General features: G+C 35.9%; 1 protein-coding gene and 1 pseudogene across 1 annotated transcript in view; one reads left to right on the forward strand and one right to left on the reverse strand.

Annotated features, from left to right (window-relative positions):
• Positions 1-301: 301 nt before the first annotated feature.
• Tmprss15 (transmembrane serine protease 15) overlaps positions 302-19835 on the reverse strand; it is a 113967-nt gene continuing 94433 nt past the window's right edge. Inside the window, exons 21-26 of the mRNA XM_004654547.2 lie at positions 15732-15781; positions 15412-15586; positions 10950-11131; positions 9327-9422; positions 4162-4301; positions 302-457 (exon numbers count right to left, since the gene is read on the reverse strand). Of these exons, the coding sequence (XP_004654604.2) occupies positions 302-457; positions 4162-4301; positions 9327-9422; positions 10950-11131; positions 15412-15586; positions 15732-15781 (799 nt within the window). The remainder of the gene's footprint in view (positions 458-4161; positions 4302-9326; positions 9423-10949; positions 11132-15411; positions 15587-15731; positions 15782-19835) is intronic.
• Positions 16839-18236, forward strand: LOC105943793 (annotated as a pseudogene).

A 19835-nucleotide genomic window follows, 5' to 3' on the forward strand; every position in this document is an offset into this window, starting at 1 on the left:
TAATATCTCTTTTAACAATAGAAGAATTAAAAATAGAATGATTAAAGACAATAGAAATATTGTCTTATAAAATGTTCATGTAAAATAAAAAAATGCATTTTAAAATTACTTTGTGTTACCTAGATTAATTTAATTTTTTGCTGTCTCTTTTACTCATTCCAGCATTAAGTGACTTATATGAAAGTAGAAACAATACGTAAATTTTTTGCGACAAAACTCATTCTCCATGCTCCTTTGAGTAAAATGAAAAACAAACAAACAAAAAACCCTGCCTTACTTCACCATTTGCTTAAGGAAATTCTTAAGGTAGAAAGCTTCGTATCCATTCTGTGAACCTGGGGACCCGGACATACACCCCTGGGTGATTAGGCTGTGCACACTGGTATCCAAATGATGTCACACCAACAAGGAACCACCTGTTGTTTTCTTGGCACATTAGTGGTCCTCCTGAATCCCCCTAAAGAGTGAATAACAAAAGAAAATTTTCAACATGTAGTTAGTAAGAGAGATATAGGTTGTATTAAGATAATCAATCAAAAAAGTATTGAGGAATGTAATGTAATTTTGTGTGTGCGTGTGTGTGTATGCGCACACACACACGTTTTCCTGCCATTATTCTAAATACTAAGTAGAGTTCTTTGCCTCTAAGGAAGGAAACAAGGCAGCCAGTAACAACAAAACATACTTTATAATTTTGGTGGGGCACGTTGGGAAAGCACTTTCTAAATATGGTATTTCAATGGGTAATAAGAGCGTTTCTAGAATGCTACAAAGAAAAGACATCACATAAAAAAAAAAAACTCGTTAAACATTTTCATTAAGTAACATATGCATTCACAAGCAGGACTTCTTAGAAAGGATAAAATGATTCCACAATGTGACTTTAGAATAAAAGAACCCACACATGATACTCATTTAGGTTCTTTTGGTTAATGATGAATTTATGTCAATTGGAAAACAATCATTCTTGAAAACATTAACATTTCAAATGAAGTAAGCATAATTTCTAATGAACATGTTTTCATCAGAGATTCAACTGATGGTGAAATACTTTCTAAATTTCACAAGTATTGATTATAGCAGATCCAAGTAGAGTCAATTACATAGATTTTATTTGTGTACAGTAGTTCCGATGAAAGGAAAATATAGGTAATACAATTATGTAGCATCATTATTTAATTAGATAAAACTGGCCAATACTCTCTCACATCAATTATGCAACTATGTCTAAAATTACTTGTTTTTATATTATGAAATAATATATTATCTAAAGTTACTGGTCTAATATATTATTTCAAGTTCTGATTTTTGTTAGGAAATTTCCTGGGAAACTTTTTGCCTGATTTTGTAACCACTCTCTGGTGCTATTTTTGAAGGAAAAATGTGGCCTATTAAAACATGTATATTTCACTGGGAGCAAAGAAATATGAATGCACTTTGATAACCACAAATTAACTATATCATCAAATTATTTGAAGGGAGATAATATGGTTTTTATTTTTGAAACCTAAGGCATTAGACTAGAATTTTGAACTATTTATGTAACTGAATATATCTATGATTCAAAGTAAACATGATTAAGAAAAAATTTAAAAGTAAACTTCAGGGCTGAAGAGGTGGCTTAGTGGTTAAGCACTTGCCTGTGAAGCCTAAGGACCACAGTTTGAGGCTCGATTCCCAAGGACCCACGTTAGCCAGATGCACAAGGGTGCACATGCATCTGGAGTTCGTTTGCAGTGGCTGGAAGCCCTGGTGTGCTCATTCTCTCTCTCTCTCCCTCATTCTCTCTCCGTCACTTTCAAATAAATAAATAAAAATAAACAAAAAAATTTAAAAGTAAACTTCAGATACTTTTAAAGGAGTTATTTTGTTTTTTTCTAATTTTTGTAAGGTACTTTTTAAAATCAGTAAATGTTCAGATATTGATATCGGGATCAAGAATTTTAATTGGCTTGGCACATAATAGGTCAGTTGCATGAGTCAAGGACCATGTGTCTGGCTTGCTGGGAGGTCTGCATGGTCTAGGGACTAAGCTGTTTCCATTCTGTCATTTCCTGTCATGTAGCCACATATTGCCATTGAGTTATATAGCCTCTGTATCTTAATTTTACAATTTTTATAGTGAAGACATTTCTTTCATTCACTATTTCAAACACATATGAACACATAAAATATGAATTAATGCCCAGAACATAAAACTATTCTACTTTAGTGTATGTTTTCACTTAGATTACATGCATACACATATGGTTGTGTGTGTGTGTGTGTTTGTATGTGTATTTAATTTATAAATCACTACCTTATTTCAGAGAATGTAAAGTTTGATAGCCATTTTTCCATGGAACAGTAGTTCTCAAACTTTATGTATCCCATTCACCTGACAGACACAGTAAAGATTGATCAGTGGGCAATAACTCTAGGAGTTCTGATTTTGCAAGTGTGGGATGGGACTTCAGGTTTGCTTGTAACAGGTTCTCAGGTAATACTGATCTTCCTGCCTGGATGAGCCAATGAAGCAAGAATACAGTTCTCAAGGGCTAATGAAATGATACTTATTCTACATTTCGATATTCCTGGTATTAAATTCAGAAGACTGCCACAAAATTGTGAGCCTTGTAGGCTGGGCATGGTGGCACATGCCTTTAATCCCAGCACTTGGGTGGCAGAGGCAGGATTGCTGTGAACTCAAGGCAAGCCTAAGACTACATAGTGAATTCCAGGTCAGCCTGGGCTAGAGTGAGATCCTGCCTCAAAAAAAAAAAAAAAAAGTAAACCTTTGTTAAGCCAAAGATATTTAGGGGATTGTGGAAGCTTGACCGGACAGTTTTTGATGTGTACATGTGTTTGGAGTGTGCAGGTATGCATGGATCTAGGTGTGTGTGTATGTTGAGTCCAGAGGACAATCTTGGGTGTCATTTCTCGGGAATTCTATCAACATGTTTTGAACACAAAGGCTCTCATTGGTTGGAAGCTGGACAATTAGGGTTTACTGTCTGGCCAATGGGCCACTTGAGTCTATCCATTTCTGCCTCTTCAGTGCTGGTGATTAAAGTCATGTGCCATCAAGTAGAGCTTTGTTTTTCCATAGGTTTTGGGATCAAACTTGCTATCATTGCAAGTGCTTTACAAATAGATGTATATCCAGTCCTGCGAGGACAATTTTTGAAGCTAAAAATGTTTTTAAAAACTTATTCAAGTAATAACATGATCACAATTTTAAATAGTACATTTTAATTAAGTAATAATATTAAAGTTCAACCTAGAAAATCATGTGACAATCTAAGACTATGGTTACTCAATTATGATAGCATTCTGTTACACAAGATATTTTCATCTTAGTACTGTCTTACTTGATAATGAATCTCATATTTATATTCTGTAGAAAAACAGAGCCAACTATAAGGCTTCATAGATCTAGGAATGAGTTATAGGCTTAATGTAACCCTAACATCAATAGCATTAGCCATCATATTTTTTGCCTAGTATGTGAAGTTTCTGCCACACAATCACCATTAACTATAATTGAAGTTGTCCAGCTGATTTCCCTCTTGTGCAACAATTCTATAAATTTCCCCCTAAGTGGTAATATATCTTACCTTTAGCACACTTTCATTTTAAAAGTGAAGCATAAAGATCCAAAGGAAAATTTTACATGAGAAGAGAGCTAACTGGCTTGTCTTGCATTTGCCAGTGTTCATGAAATCAGAATAAACATGAAGCTAATCTAAAAGTGTAACATGACTTGAAACATTAGTTTAGCTAGAGAACATATATACAGATTTATAAGTATCTATTAAAAATGTATTGTCAAAAGAAAAGGAGAGGAAGGGGAAAAGAGAAGGAGAAAGGGTATTGTTAAATTATGATGCACATGTTAAAATATAAAATAAGCAGCTACACTTGAACATGGAAAAACCTTTTTCATGATATGAATTGCTTCTTCTACAGGTATAAATTCTTCATTTGGTGTGTAGTACTTTAAGACTAATCCGATCCAGTAGACAATGATTCATTAATATTTTATTAGCTTTCATCTAAAGAAAACAGACCAGTTGTGATGTGATGAATCGAACCTGGGTCCTCAGGTTTTGCAGGCAAGTGCCTTAACCACTAAGGCATCTCTCAAGCCCAAGTCAAATTATTTTAAAGCAAATCGTTTACCTGACAAGAATCTATTCCTCCTTTATCATAGCCTGCACATATCATATTTTCAGTGATGTTGTATTCTGTCATTTGGTGCTGGCATTTCTCATTTGACAGAAGAGGAACATCAGCTTCTTGCAAGATGTCTGCAGTGGGACCTGCTCAAATTGGGTGATGCAGAAAGCTAGTCAGAAGTGATAGCAGACATCACTGAAAGAAATACAATCCATCTTACTTATTTCACCACTTTGCTCACATCCTTGTGTTCTGTGTAGATTATGACAGAACCACCAACCTTACACTTGAAAACACGCAAGAAAGCAAATCAGTACACCTTGCCAAATGGGTAACAGTGAAGAACTTCTTTCCCAGAGGCTAGTGGGAAAGGTGGGTTGGTGTAGGGTGATCTTCAGATATTTTCAGTCATTTTCAACACTTACAATCTTGCTCATGGAAATAAAGCCGGCCAACACAAAGATTTCCTTTCATGGAAATTAGCACCAGCTAGGAAATCGAGAAGTGCTTTTCATTTGGCACATGAAGAGGTGCTTTCTCCTGCATAGCGGCATTCAGCCTCTTTGTGGCGTTGTGTGAGCGAGCAGGTGCACACCGAACATGGGACAAAGCTCTGATGAACTGTGGCCTGCTCTAAGGGCAATCAGCTTGCTACCCATGTGCAGGTGAAGAGAAAGCAGGCATAATTCAGCATAGTGTATTTACATTCTTTTATATAATGAATCCTTCACTACTAGTATGAATCTCTGCTTACTAAGCCACTAATCCCAAATGAAATAGAAAGCAAACAGGTGTTAGTATTGCACAAAAAGTCCATGCTAAGCACTTTCTCATAATTAGTATTTCTTTTGGTGCCTCAAAGGAGGCAAAGTTAAGAGTAATTTAGTACACTTTGTAAGAAGTGCTGTAAAAATGTTTATGATCTCATTTACAGCTAAATTTCACCTATGCATGAAAAATATTAAGGAGACAAAGAAGTATGTGTGATTTAAATGCAATACAGCATTGGTAGGTATATGTGTATATGTGATTATGTGACTCAGTGGTATGTTTATAAAGCTGTAGCAGGGAAAGAAAACAGGAGGAAAGAGTCTCAATGTGTCTTCTTCCTTGTTTTGTGTTAATGTTCTCACCTTAAGTCATTTAGAGGGTTGAAATGACAGAGTTGAAATGAGCTGTCTACAAATATCTATGGCCAGCTGGGCTACGCCACTGAGCAGCAAAACCAGTGGATAGCACTGACAGTTTGACAATAGGTTTTGGTTAAGAAAAGAAATTGAATCGGTTTTAAATGGCAAGGGAAATGAAGCATCTCTCTGTTATTAACTGTGGTGAAAATGAAGGAAGGATGGCAGACTGGTCTTACAGTAAAAAGCAAGGACATTTCCCTCCAGGTTCATGGGTGAGAAATCTGAGTAGATGATGTCTTTGGCAAATCAAAGTATGAGCATTGTCTGTAGAGTTAATATCTATTTTATAACAAAAGTTCTCATGAGTACATTTGAGAACATGTACTCATGCAGATACATACACACACACACACACACACACATACTCACACAAAGAAAAAGAGAAGTGCATAAAGACTTAATGAAGTTATTTCAACTTATTGATTGTCTGATTTACACAATTATCACCTAATTTCTTCCTGATGAATAATATGTTCCCAAGTTTCTTAGCTAATTAATTAGTGCAATAAACATATAAAATCAGAAACAGGAATTTTATGAAATTAAGTAGATGGAAGTCATAAGAAAACTGCATTAAAATCATTTAAATTGCAAGAACTACTTGAACACTATATAGCTATTTTTTCCTAAATTAAATTGATGTCAGATACAGTTTTGTTTTTTTTTTTTCCTTCCTGGCTCCATATGCTTTGAGATTTTCTTAAGTTAACATCCCCATGGAAGAAATAATCTTAAACTTTGTTAGTGGATAATTTGTTTTTGTATTCTACATTGTGACCATAAAATTTCATTTAGTCTGAAAGGGAAAAACAATCTATCTGGAAATCACTTGTATTCTTTAAGTTTCAAATTTAATAAATCGAGACATTTTTCAAGTAGAGTAAAATAAGAATATACAGTCTTTGACTTTAATAGACTTTAATACTCATTATGGACAAGACTCATAAGGAATTTTCAGCAATCTGATATAATTGCATCTGATTCTGTGTTGGAATCACAAGGCTCAGACTTTGATGCTTTCTCTGGTGAGAAGGATGTTTTCAAAGGCACCATGCTGATTTTGAGGCAGTGTCTCTTCACAGCATTCTGTACATGTTCATCTTAAATACAACTAGGACATTCAAAGGATGGCTATGATGGGCCATGACTACAGAGGTCAGGAGACTCTAGCACACACAATGCCTTTGCTTTTTGCCTAGTATTACCGAATCTTTAAAATCCTCTCTTAGATGGAAAATTTTTTCAATGAAATCTGTAGTCAATGTGTCTTCCAATTATATTTGTAGGGTGTGAAATACCTGAGCACAGCATTAGTACAGCACTCTGCATTTGTATATATTTTAACCAATAAGTTCTGTTTAACTTTACTTTGTAAGTTTAGTTTTAACTGCTAGATAAAGAATCAGAATCTGTTTTTCTTTTTCAGAAAGCAGTGAGATTCAAGAACAAGCACCATCTACCAAAAAGACATGAAAAGATAATTGGCTCACTGGCAAGAAATGAAGCACCCCTCACATAGCAGTTAGGGCCCAAGTGAAACCACAGAACTGGCAAGATGAACAGGAGCACTGCTCCCACCAGGAGCCTGACAACCTGCACCACGGTGATGGAGACAGGCACTGAGGATGCTAAAATGCACCAAAACATAAATCTAGAAGCTGCTGAAAGCTCGACACCAAAGTAGACTTAAAGCACACCCACCAAGGCTCAGGGAATTTTTCAGAAGAGGAGGTGGAAAGATTGTAAGAGCCACAGGGTGAGAGGGAATATCCAGAGGCAAACTCCACATTACTGACCGTTGGTCTCGCAATTCAGAACCCACAAATCAATGGTGAATGCCGGCAGACCCACTAAGGAGGACCCTCCGTGGAGCAGAGGCAGAAAGGAGGGAAATTATTGTACCATCAAATAATGTATCTATACAATGTTTGCACTTAATAAAAGTTTAGAAAATCATATATACTGAGGTGTCATGTAATGTTAGTTACGTATATAGTGTGTAGCATTTAACGCATATTTATCTCCACAAACATTGGTCATTTCTTTATAACAACCTTCACAATCCCTTTTTCTAGCATTTTGAAATGTACAACACATTATTATTGTCCACAGTCATCTTATTCCTACAAAATTATACCCAAGTGACCATTAATTAACATCCCCACATCTGAAACACTCCCATGCCTCTGATAAGCACAATTTATGCTCAATCTCTATGAGCACAACTTTTTAAATTTACTGATACAAGTGAGAATCATGTTTTACTTTTCTTGCTATGCTTGGTTTATTTCACTTAAAATAATAATCTTCAGTTCATCCTATTTAAGGCTGAAAAGTGTTCCATTAAGTATAAAAACTACATTTTTTTCTCTTCCTTCCTTCCTTCTTTCCTTCCTTCCCACCCTCCCTCCTTCCTTTTTTCCTTTATTTTTTCCTTCCTCCCTCCCTTTTTCCCTCCCTTATTTTGTCCTTTCTTCCCTCTTTGGGTCTCTCCCTTCCTTCTTCCTTCCCTCCTTTGGTCTAACTCTATTTCCTTAATTTTTTTTGAAATAAAGTTTCACTAAATAGCTAAGGCTAGTCTCAAATTCTCAGTCCTATTGCCTCAGCTTCCCATTTATCCAACTATGGCATTTCTTTTATCTATTCATCACTGCTACACACTTAGGTTGTTTCTTTTTTTGGCTATTATGTACAGTGCTACAATAAGCATGGAAGTACAGGTGTCTCAACAGCACACTGGCTTCATTTCCTTTGAAAATGTATCTAGTATAGATGGTAGTTCTATGGTAGTTCTACTTTCAAATTTTGGGAAAATATGTATGCTGTTTCCCATAATGGTTATATTATTTTATATTCTACAAAAGTATACATGCATTCTTTTCCCCTCACCATCTGCATTAGCACTTTTGTTTTTTCTCTCTCTCTCTCTCTTTCTCTGTCTCTCTCTTCATCTGTTTGAGGTCAGGGTTTCACATTAGCCTGGGTTGGTGTTGAACTCATTCTGTTGTTCAGGAAAGCCTCAAATATTTGTCATTTCTCCTATTTCAGCCTCCTGAGTGCTGGGATTAAAGACAGTGAACCATTATATACCACTTTCTTTTGCCTTTTTGAAATATTTTATTTATTTATTTATTTGAGAATGGAAGACAGAGAGAGAAAGAGAGAGAGAGAGAGAGAGAGAGAGAGAGAGAGAGAGAGAGAGAGAGAGAGAAAAGATAAAGAAAGAATGAGCATGCCAGGACCTCCAGCCACTGCAAATGAACTCCAGGTGCATGTGCCACCTGGAGCATCTGGCTTACATGGGTACATGGGTACTGGGGAATCAAACCTGGGTTAAGTGCCTTAACAGAAAAGCCATATCTCTAGGCCCTCTTTTGTCCTTTTGATAAAGCTATTCTTATTGGGATAAGGTAAGATGACATGTTGTGGATTTGATTTGCATTTCCTCGGTGATTATTAGTTTTGTTTGAATATATTTAATATGTACCAGTGCATCTGAATTCTATTGCCAATAGACATTTCCTTCTTGTTTGCAAGGATTTTGATATGAAGCCTTAGTAGTATAAATAAAAACAATTTTATTGATTATAAAACTATAGTAGGCAATAATTTGACTTTTGATGAGACTTCATACATGCAATTTATGGAATTAAATTTCATAACCTTGTGTGATATCCTTTTCAATAGGTGTATTTAAAAAAATTCTCTGAGTATAATAATAAATTAAACACTGTTTTGGGGAGCTATTTGAAATCTCTTTCAAAATGATTACTGTTTTATATTGTGTTTTACACAATCTGAAATAATTTGTAAAACTATGCAAATGTAATCCTAAACATAGCCCTGATAGTGCTTTGGGAGATATTGCAAAAACCAGTATAGTATGAGTTGCAGAAACTACTGAAAATACCCACAGGACAATGCAGTAGAATACTGTCTCTAGTAAGCATTATCTGGTTTGCATGTCTAATAATTTACCTTGATTTACAACCCTTCCCCAGCCAGCAATAGAACAATTACTTCCTGGAAGGAAAACTTGATTTTCTTCTGGTAAACAAATAGGTTGTATGTAATCTGAAAATCAAGCAAAACAAAATAATTTTTTTAAAAAAACAGAAGAGACACATACAATTTTAAAAATCATTTTTAATATTTTGTCTGAAAAGTTTATACCTTGGTTTGTCCTACCTGTATAACTTCCAAACATCAAGCTTAGGGAACAATGACATTGTAGAACAGGACTTACTTGATGGTATGTTTGATGGCACTTGTGGCCTTGGAGGGCCCTCTATTTAGTTCTATAATTGCTCTTTTGTGATGTAGACAGTGTTTTAATTCAGGAGTTAATAATTTATATTTAATGTTTAAATAGTATTTATACACTCAACTAAAAGTAATAGTTACATGAGATGTTGCAAACATTTTTTTGTAGTGTTAGTTAAGAAAAATTTGGTATTCTTCATAATTTCTCCAGTTATATCCATATTAAGATTGTTTTCTCAGTTGTTTTACTGGGAAGAATTAACTTTGGCCTTTCTACATCCATTACAACTCATCTATTTTCAATGAGCACATGATATCCAAGGCTCAGTGAAGACAGAAATGAAAATATAATGCTTACTTTTAAGGATATGGATAGAATAAGGATAGCATTATTCCAATAACAGTAATGGCCTGCCTTTCATATGCTCTGTAAAACCTTTGTAAACTGACATCATGAGAACACAGAGTGGGTTGCTGCAGATGTTTGAATATGAAATCTTGCTCTCCCTACCATGTATATACCACAGAACCTCATGCTTTTAAATATTTAGACCTCAGCTTGTGAAAATTTAGAATATTGTTGAAGGGGGTGTGTTTCTGGGGTTGGCTGAGTGGTTTTATAGCCCAGTTCCCCTTGCCAGTAGACGACCAGCTCTCTCTCAGCTGTTGTGATGAGACTTAATGCCTCTACTCTGCCACTCTTCCTTCCTCTCAACACCATAAACCAAAATAATCCCTTTCCTTCCAAATGCTGCTTGTGGTTGGGTGTTTTGTCACATCAAGGAGAAGAGAAAGTAACTGCAACAGGAGCACTTGTTCCTAATTTGGCCTTGGAAAAGGCTTCAGGGTTAGCGTTAGAATGTAGCAGAATCCTTGGAGACAAATTTTACTCTCTCAGGTGTGAACAAATCCTTTCTTGGTAAGTGTATGGTATTTGATCTCCTTTAAAGTTTTCATTGAATGCATGGTTCAGTTCAGTCTTCATCTTTAGAACATGTTATCTTCTCTCTCTCATGACTTATTTGTCCTTTCTGCTAGATTGGCTCACTTTCTATTACATAAGGAATAGAGAGGTTATATAAATCCTGACCTATTACTTGCTGCCACTGTTTTCTGATAGAGAAAATTTTACAAGTATATTTTACTGGTCCTTTCTAGAAAGTTAGATTTAAACATGTCAATGAAGAATTCATGCATTTTTCCCTATACCTCAAGTACCTGTACCTTATAATGAATTCTGCAACAAATTACCATTTTATGAAATTCATCCTGATAACAGTTCAAATCCTATTTTGGATTGATGTGAACAGATAAGGTGACTGAATTTGTTTCTCTTACCTGTATAATTCACTTTAAATTCAAGATGCATCATGGCAATGTCACTGTCCTTTCTCCGTTTGTTGTAATGAGGGTTTATAACAATTTGGTCTATCACTCGAGTCACTACTTGAGGAGACGTCAGGTTTGAACTCACATGTAGGCCTAGGATTGCTGTCCACAAAGGTGGTTCTAAATTTCTCCTGCAAATTTTAATAAGGAAATACAAGACACTCTCCATACAAATTTGAACTATGTTCTGTCTTAGGAGGTCAGTAAATTTACATGGAGATAAGCAGTAAAACCTATCATAGGTTTTGAATATTTTCATGTATACAACAAATTATGTTCTCTTCTGGCTTCTGCATGGACTAGATGCATGCATCTGTACACACACGCACATACACACACAATCATACCACATACACATAGATACACAGAAGCAGAATACACACACATAGATCCATACCATCATAACTCATACATACATACCACATACATAGATATACACAATCATAACACACATACACACATACATAGATACATACCATCATATCACATACACACACATATATACAATCATACCACACACACACACACAACAAAAAGTTACTTTCATGCTATATGATGAAATAACTTAGGCAGTACTTTATGATTTGAAAGTTAGCAAGAAATTCCAAGTGTGCTGTTAACCTGCAATATCTTCATGCCAATCAATATTTTACCACTGAATAGCTAGAATTAAGCCAATTAAACTATATCCACCATGACTACAATTATAGGCAAATGTACTGATTAATTTCATAACAGTTGAGAATACTTTGTGTAAATATGGTATTTAAATATATTAATATTAAAGTCATTTACACATGTATAAAGGGAGGTGAAGGCACTTTACTTGTATCTGTCTTTTCATGTTTGTTCGTCACTTTGCTTCCTATCTCATCATGTTTTAACCAAGAAGCACTTGTCAGTAAAGGCACTGAATGCCTGAGGATCCACTGAATACTCAATAATCACACTGGCTGTTTAAGTTGTGTTGTGAAGATGTGAACTAGGACTGACTTTAGAGGCTGCGCTTGTGCCAGCATACTGGGTCCCTCACAGAGCTATGGACAGCTTGCAGTGGGAAGGAAGTGAGGACTGAGGAGGTCATGTGAAGGAAGTAGTGTTGTGCCCTACCTTAGCTATCTGGGTTCAGGTAGAGGCTTCAAATACAGTTTAGCACTTGGTATAAAATAACTTTAATTGTTCATATCTCATTTGCTGTACAAAACTTGTATTCTTCCAAATTCCTCACATACTTTATGACTTCTATGCAGAGAAAGTACTTTTTAGAACTTACTTGTTACTAAAACACTGTAAAACATGAACACAATTTAATTTAATTTAATATATAGCTTCACAATATTGTATGACTTTAGAGAGAGAGGATAATAGTTATCTGCCTCCTGTTATAATAATGTCATAATACTATTTCAGGATTATAGGAACATTGTAGGCTAAAATAGAGTAGTTGAAAGTGTAGCTCGATAATATTGACCTTGCCCAGCATGTGCAAGGCACTGGGTTTGATCTCTAGTACCACAAAATCATCTCTGAAATGATATCTCTGAAGGTTAGCTGTTTCAAACCCTTAGATATGAACAAATAAAAATGTCTATATCCCAACCATATTTTAAAAATTCACCAACTTTTGAGATTTACACCAGCCTTTCATGTGACAATCTTGAGAAATGGAAAGTAAATAATCCAATTCATTTTGCAATTTCTCAGCTTATTCATAAAAACACTGGCTGTTCAGCACTAGAGCTGGGCTTGTGATGGGTAAGTTAAATTCATAGACACAGAACATTGTCTGAGTAGAACTGGTGAGAAAAAACTTAAATCATGCAGGTTGGGGGAATTTTTCTTAACCATGTGGCTGGTTGTAGATGTTGAAATAATAATGCAGGTGAAAAAGAGACTATTTTTGCTTACAGCAAAACAATAATTGAAGAAACTATGAAGAGTGTATCAAGTTAGCCTTCTGAATTGTATTTAATTTAAGTGTACATACTCAATCTTCACAGGTCATTGTGTATTGGTTTTCAATTCAAGATTTAAAAACACTGTGTTACCTATACATATAGATTTAAACTTCTTGAGAAAAAAAGCTGGGTGTGGTGACATAATCCCAGTACTCAGGAGGCAGAGGCAGAGGTAAGAAGATCTCTGAGATTTCAAGGCCACCCTGAGACTACATAGTGACTTCCAGGTCAACCTGTGCTAGAGTGTGACCTTTCCTCGAAAAAAGTGAAATTCTTGCCGGGCGTGGTGGCGCACGCCTTTAATCCCAGCACTCGGGAGGCAGAGGTAGGAGGATCGCCGTGAGTTCAAGGCCACCCTGAGACTACAGAGTTAATTCCAGGTCAGCCTGGACCAGAGTGAGACCCTACCTCGAAAAACCAAAAAAAAAAAAAAAAAAAAAAAGAGAGAGAAATTCTTGATGAAAGATTGAAATGATGAAACCACTTTTGATGATCAAAAGATTGATTGAAAGTCTCTCTGGCCAGCTAGTACAACCTAATTGGTACACTCTAGACCAACGAGAGACCCTGTCACATAAAAGATGGGGAGCACTCCTGTGGAGTAATACCTAAGCTTTCCTTCTGACCTCCACTTGTGCATGCGTGCAAACACAACTACACACTTGTACTCTTACACACATAAATAGGTGTGCACATGTATGTTTAGAAGAATATAAATAGACAGTGAGTAAAGCCATATTTAGCACAGATGGAAAAGGCATGTCTGCCACAGCTGTTTCTTACTGTGTGATAGAAAACAGATAACATGTAATTACTAGACAGTAGAAAAGGAAAGTGGTCACTTTTACTATGGGACAGGTTGTAATTTAGTTATCTAGATATTGCTCCAAATGCACAATAGCAGAAAGCTTTAGACACAGATAGAACAATACTGTGGAAAGGTCCCCCTTTGCCTGGATCTTTGGCTAATCTGAGATTTATCACAGATTGCTAAATATATGCACTTGGATTTTTTTCCTCATTCTGATATGATACGTATTTCTTTACAGGTTCAGTCATTTGATTCCCCATGCCTCTCCCTAGCTTCCCTAAAAGAACTGCACCCCACTGTGTCTGACAATCTGTTTTTATGTACTCCATAACTTTCACTGTCTGTGTTGATAGGGGGAGGTTAAATCTTGTAACCTGATTAACTACATCTGCTTCCTCCTTGCCTGAGCCCACACATCATTCTGAGCTTCATGCTGGCCACAGGGATACTCAGCCTAATGCTAATGCTCACAGGTGAGTTAATGCTCAGTAAGCCTTGGCTACTCAGCAGGAGACACTGAATTAGTCCTAGGTCAGGTTTATATACATCTTATGAGGAATTCTCCTTCTTATTTTGTTCCTGAGCTAATTCAGTAGTATGGCAGTATGGGGAAGGAGATGAACACATACTGAGGGTTATGCATTTCCTCCTTCTCCCCTTGCCCTTCTCCAGTTACTCTGTTTCCTTCTGTTACACTGTGTTAGGAATGGATGGTTTTACAAAGAGAAAACACACCTGAGAATTTGAGAACAGTTTTCCTTATGTTGTTATCTAGAGTTTTAATTGGCAATTAGCTTTAAATTTATATTTAATATTAAAATAGATCTCAATGTGAGAACTAAGTAAACATTTTTCTGTGCTTTCTCTCACTTTCTCTCTCTCTCTCTCTCTCTCTCTCTCTCTCTCTCTCTCTCTCTCGTGTGTGTGTGTGTGTGTGTGTGTGTGTGTGTGTGTGTGGTGTGGTGTGGTATGATGTGGTGTGGTGTGGTGCCACATACCTACTTCCCTGTGGGGTTGGGAGGGTGATTCCTGTGGTGGCCTGAACAGAAGGTAGGGGCTCCTCCTCCTTTGTTTTGAGCCTAAGACTCTTTACTGATTTCAGAGTTTGCAGGGCTCCAGTGATTCCTGGGTCTCTCTGATACCCTTCTGGACTGGGGTTATGGACTGACATTTCAACAACCATCTGTTTATTTGGAATCTGTATACTCTAATTTGGCCCAGAAGTGTATTTAACTTCTGAGACATCTCAGACATAAGTAAACATTTTAATTCACAACAAAATACTGAACCATGAACTTTCAATGCACAATATGTTTGTAACTAGAATGTGTTTTGTATTGATGATTTGCTATTAATCAATATGTGCTTAAGTGTTTGGCAACAAGGACACTTTGTACAATACACTCAAATTCCACACTTTTCCATCAACATTGTGACCAAATCTTGCTTTTCTATACATAGGAGACATATTATTTAGTATCAGCATCTAATGAAGAATGTGTTTTAATTGAAGCTTACTTTTATGATGATCATAATGAAAAATGACTAGAAAAATTATATAATGAGTAGTAGAACCATTTTTGTCGTCAGATGGTGAGCAAGGTGACCTTATTAGGACAGGACATATGACATCACTACTCACCCATACACACAGTGTGCAGCGGACACCAGCCAGTCAGTGCTAACAAGAGAAGCACCACAGACCTGCCGGCCTCTGTAACTCAGAGCCACGACCCAGGGCCATGCCCCTTCTTTTGCATTACTTCCTCCAACAATCTTCGGGTTGATTTCCCTGGTCACTAGTTTTTTCCCACATGCTAAAACAAATAAATAATATTTTATTTTTCAGTATTTTACTTCATCAGGAAAATTGAAATGATGTTAAATTACTTCAGGTTTATAAAAATATCTGTATAGAATTTAAAGTTGAAGGATTTGAAGAGAAGGTAACAAAATACTTACATTTATGGTTGCAATGTAACTCAATCAAGGAATCCTGTGAGCACTGTTCACTATAACAGAATGATAATTGTATTTTAATATTATGAACTTACCTTTTAAAATTATTTTGTTTATTCTTATTTATTTATTTATTTGAGAGTGACAAAGAGAGAGAGAAAGAGAGAGGATGGACACACCAGGGCTTCCAGCCACTGCAAAGGAACTCTAGACACGTGCGCCCCCTTGTGCATCTGGCTAATGTGGGTCCCGGGGAACCAAGCCTCGAACTGGGGTCTGTAAGCTTCACAGACAAGTGAAGCCATCTCTAAGCCATCTCTCCAGCCCTGAATTTAACTTTTAAAGCACAACACAGTGTTGATTATCCTAACTTTTTTTTTCAGTTAAACGGATGTATAAACACATGCATCATCTTTCAATGAAATCCAGGAAAGCTGAGGCCCACTGAAGAAAGTGGGGCACTTTGATACAAAATAGAGTTAAATTTGTATTCTTACTACCATTTACTCTTCATATGATTTTACATAAATTTGTGAGTATCCTGGACACTCAGTTTCCTAATCCATAAAATGGAGTAGTAGGGCACAGTGTATCAAAATTTTAGGCAATTAAAAGAAATATTTGTGTAGGAGTTATCATTGTGCCTTACACACCATAACATGTGATCAATTTGATATTGCCATTTTTTTTCTTGAACTACCCTTGAATTTCATGATTTTGTAATCCCAGTCTCCCTCATTCATAAAGTGTATGCTTAAAAGACACCTAGTGTATGCCTAAAGATAGTCCTATGTCATCTACTTAGTGCCCTTCTCGTTATAACTAAGCACTCATTACAACTGAAGTTATAAAAGTTGTAATTTGGAGTATTGTTATGAAGCTAACATACAAATTTCTTTTTCTGTCTTCAAATTTCATAGATGAAATATTCATATTTTTGATACATCATAGGCATGTGCAGCCTTAGCATAATACTTTTCTTTCTTATTAATGTAGAGAACTTGAAATAGAGAACTTTCATGTAGGGGAAGTACACTACTCTCTTCCTCTGACGACGCTATGAATTAAGATGTGAGTTGCTTGAACAAAGGCACAGAAAACAGCAAACCAATGCGATATGTGATGGGGTTTCTGAGCAACTAGTAGGAGCGCAGTGAGTATGGCATGGTGATTCTGGATCCAGGAGCGGTCCATTCCTGGGCAGGACAGACTGAAATTTCCCAGTGCTACTCAGATTGACACATCATTTAAAGCATACAAGTTGTTTCTTTGTGGAACTTTTCATTCATTGTGAGACTCTTTTAGATCCTCGGATAACCGAAACAGTAGAAGTTGCAAGAGTAGATAAGAGAATACTGAACAGAAAAGGCCTTGGTATTGCACATTTTTCAACTATTCAACATTGAACACTGTATGTGCTCCACTCGAAACTGCATGAAGAATGAATTTTGGATCTTTATTTTAAGTGAAATAGCCACATAACAGAGCGAACATAAATATAAATATAGATTAGATAGAGCAAATGTAAAATAAAGTATAGCTGCAGATTACGAAAAAGGGCCTAATACTTACTTAATGTAACTTTTTTTCAAAGGCAAAAATTTAAATAAAGAAAAAATGTTTCACAATGTGTTTTACAATTGAACCACTAGAGATCAGTATTACACAAGGAATTATAACACTTATAACACTTGGCCACAGTATTTCCTATGCCAGCTACTGCAGATAAAGGGAAATTAAAACACACATACATATATTTGATAATACTCACTTATAGTAGATATTCACTTAATTTAATTGTTAATTGTGCAGAATGATCTTTGGGGAAAATAAAAACAAAAGCCACAAAACAATTCTGCATGTTTTATTGAAACAAGTTGACATTTCTGACCTGTGCATGATAACATTTATTTGAAATCACCTGCAGCTACATTGTATTGATATGCGCTTTAGAAGATAGGGTAATTTCAACAGAAATATAAGAAAAAATTATATTTTATTAATATCCTATATATGTATGTATACATTTTGCTTTATGTATAATGTGATCATAATGGCTCTAAGAAGTTCAAGTAAATACCTCTTTTTATATTCATATCTGTTTGAAAGACAAGTTATTTCTAGGGTGCTTCCTAGCATATATATATATATATATATATATACACACATATTGTCTCATCAAAACTCTTCCAGTTCTTTGGTCTCCACAGCAGAAGCGAGGTGACAAAGAGAATGTCATTGTTTGGAAAGCATCACGATAATACCCACACATTGTGCTGCCTCTGTGGTTCTAAGGCCAACCACCTTTAGAAGTCAGCGTGCGGCAAATGTGGCTACCCTGCTAAGTGCAAGACAAAGTATAACTGGAGTGCTAAGGCCAAGAATGCTATCAGAACTGGGTGGATGGGTCACCTAAAAGTTGTCTATCACAGATTCGAGCATGGATTCCATGAAGGAATAAGGCCTATACCCAAGCAGGCAGCTATTGCAATATCCACTTCATCTTGAGAATTTTAGCTGTCAATCATAATAAATATTCCGGTTTCAAGAAATGTCTTTCTACCTCATTATCATCAATGAAAATCCATGTTCAAAACAGTTTTTTTCTATATTTTAATTCTTTTAGAAAGACAGCAATTGTTAATTTATTTTCATCAAACATAGATATAGATAATAGTTGACTATTTATCCAGAAAATTCATCTGAACTTAGCACCTTCTTCTCCATGTATTCTGCATAGCCAAATTGTCTATATATAATCACAAACATTCATGGCTTCAGCACAGGAGGAAATTAGTAACTTTCTGGGTGAACAGAGTAGGAAATCCTACACTGATTATAACTATATACACACATTCACACACACACACACACACACACACACACACACACACAGGTTTTTTTCAAATTTTTTTATTGACAACTTCTATACTTACAGACAATAAAGCATGATGATTCCCTCCCCTCCCCAACTTTCCCCTTCACAACTCCACTCTCTGTTATATCCCCTCCCTCTCTTTGTTAGTCTCTCTTTTATGTTGATGTCATCAGCTTTTTCTTCTATTATGAGGAGGTTTCTTTTTTGAGGTAGGATCTCTCTCTAGCTCAGGCTGACCTATAATTCACTATGTAGTCTCAGGCTGGCCTCAAATTCACAGTGACCCTCCTACCTCTGCCTCATGAGAGCTGGGAGGTAGCATGTGGGAATAAACATATAGAGTTTGGAGTCCAACAGATTTGGGTCAGAATATTCACAGTGCCTAGTTTTATGGGCTCATGTAAGTCAATGATGAACCCCAACCTCTTTTTCTCTCCTCTTCCCTTTATAGGGAAACAATATTATTTACCTATGTCATTTACTTTGCAGGGAAGGAGATAATTTCTAGCACATCCTTACCCAGTGTCCATTACATGTTAGACTTTAACAAAATATCCAGTAGTGTATTTTACTTTTTAAGTTTTTGTTGTTGTTTGCTTTTATCAAGGTCGGGTCTTACTGTAGCTCAGAGTTGCTCAGGCTGACTTGGATCTCATTCTGTAGTCTATATCTGGCCTCAAACTCACATCAATCCTCCTACCTCTTCCCTCAAGTGCTGGGATGAAAGTCATGTGCCACCATGCCCAGCTTCAGTAATATTTTGATTCTTTTATCTAATATCATGTTTATAACATAATAGTGATCAATATGTATTTAGTCAAATTTTGATGAGTTCTACAAATATTCTGTAGTGCTCCAAAGGTTAGAAGAAAAGGAAACATATTATCTTTGGCTATGAACAATGAAGCATTTCACATGGGGTGAGCTTTTTCCAGTGTTTGCAAATGGTGGTCTGAGGCTTATATATGCCTCAGCATAAGATACATATATAGATAAAGATAAGTATGTTTTCAGAGTTGAGAGATCCTTTTTCTTTGACAATCTCTTCCTTTACTTATTTGTATTGCAATCACTAAAGCAATGGGATTTTCAATGGTACCAGTTTTCATAGGATATTGAATACAATCATCTATACAACAAATAAATAATGAAGAAAAAGTAAATACATAAATTAAATAGGCAAATAAATAAGTTAATGAATATGGATAACTTTTTACCAGCTCAGTATA

The sequence above is a fragment of the Jaculus jaculus genome, chromosome 5 (genome assembly GCF_020740685.1).
Source record: "Jaculus jaculus isolate mJacJac1 chromosome 5, mJacJac1.mat.Y.cur, whole genome shotgun sequence".
Lineage (NCBI taxonomy): Eukaryota > Metazoa > Chordata > Mammalia > Rodentia > Dipodidae > Jaculus > Jaculus jaculus.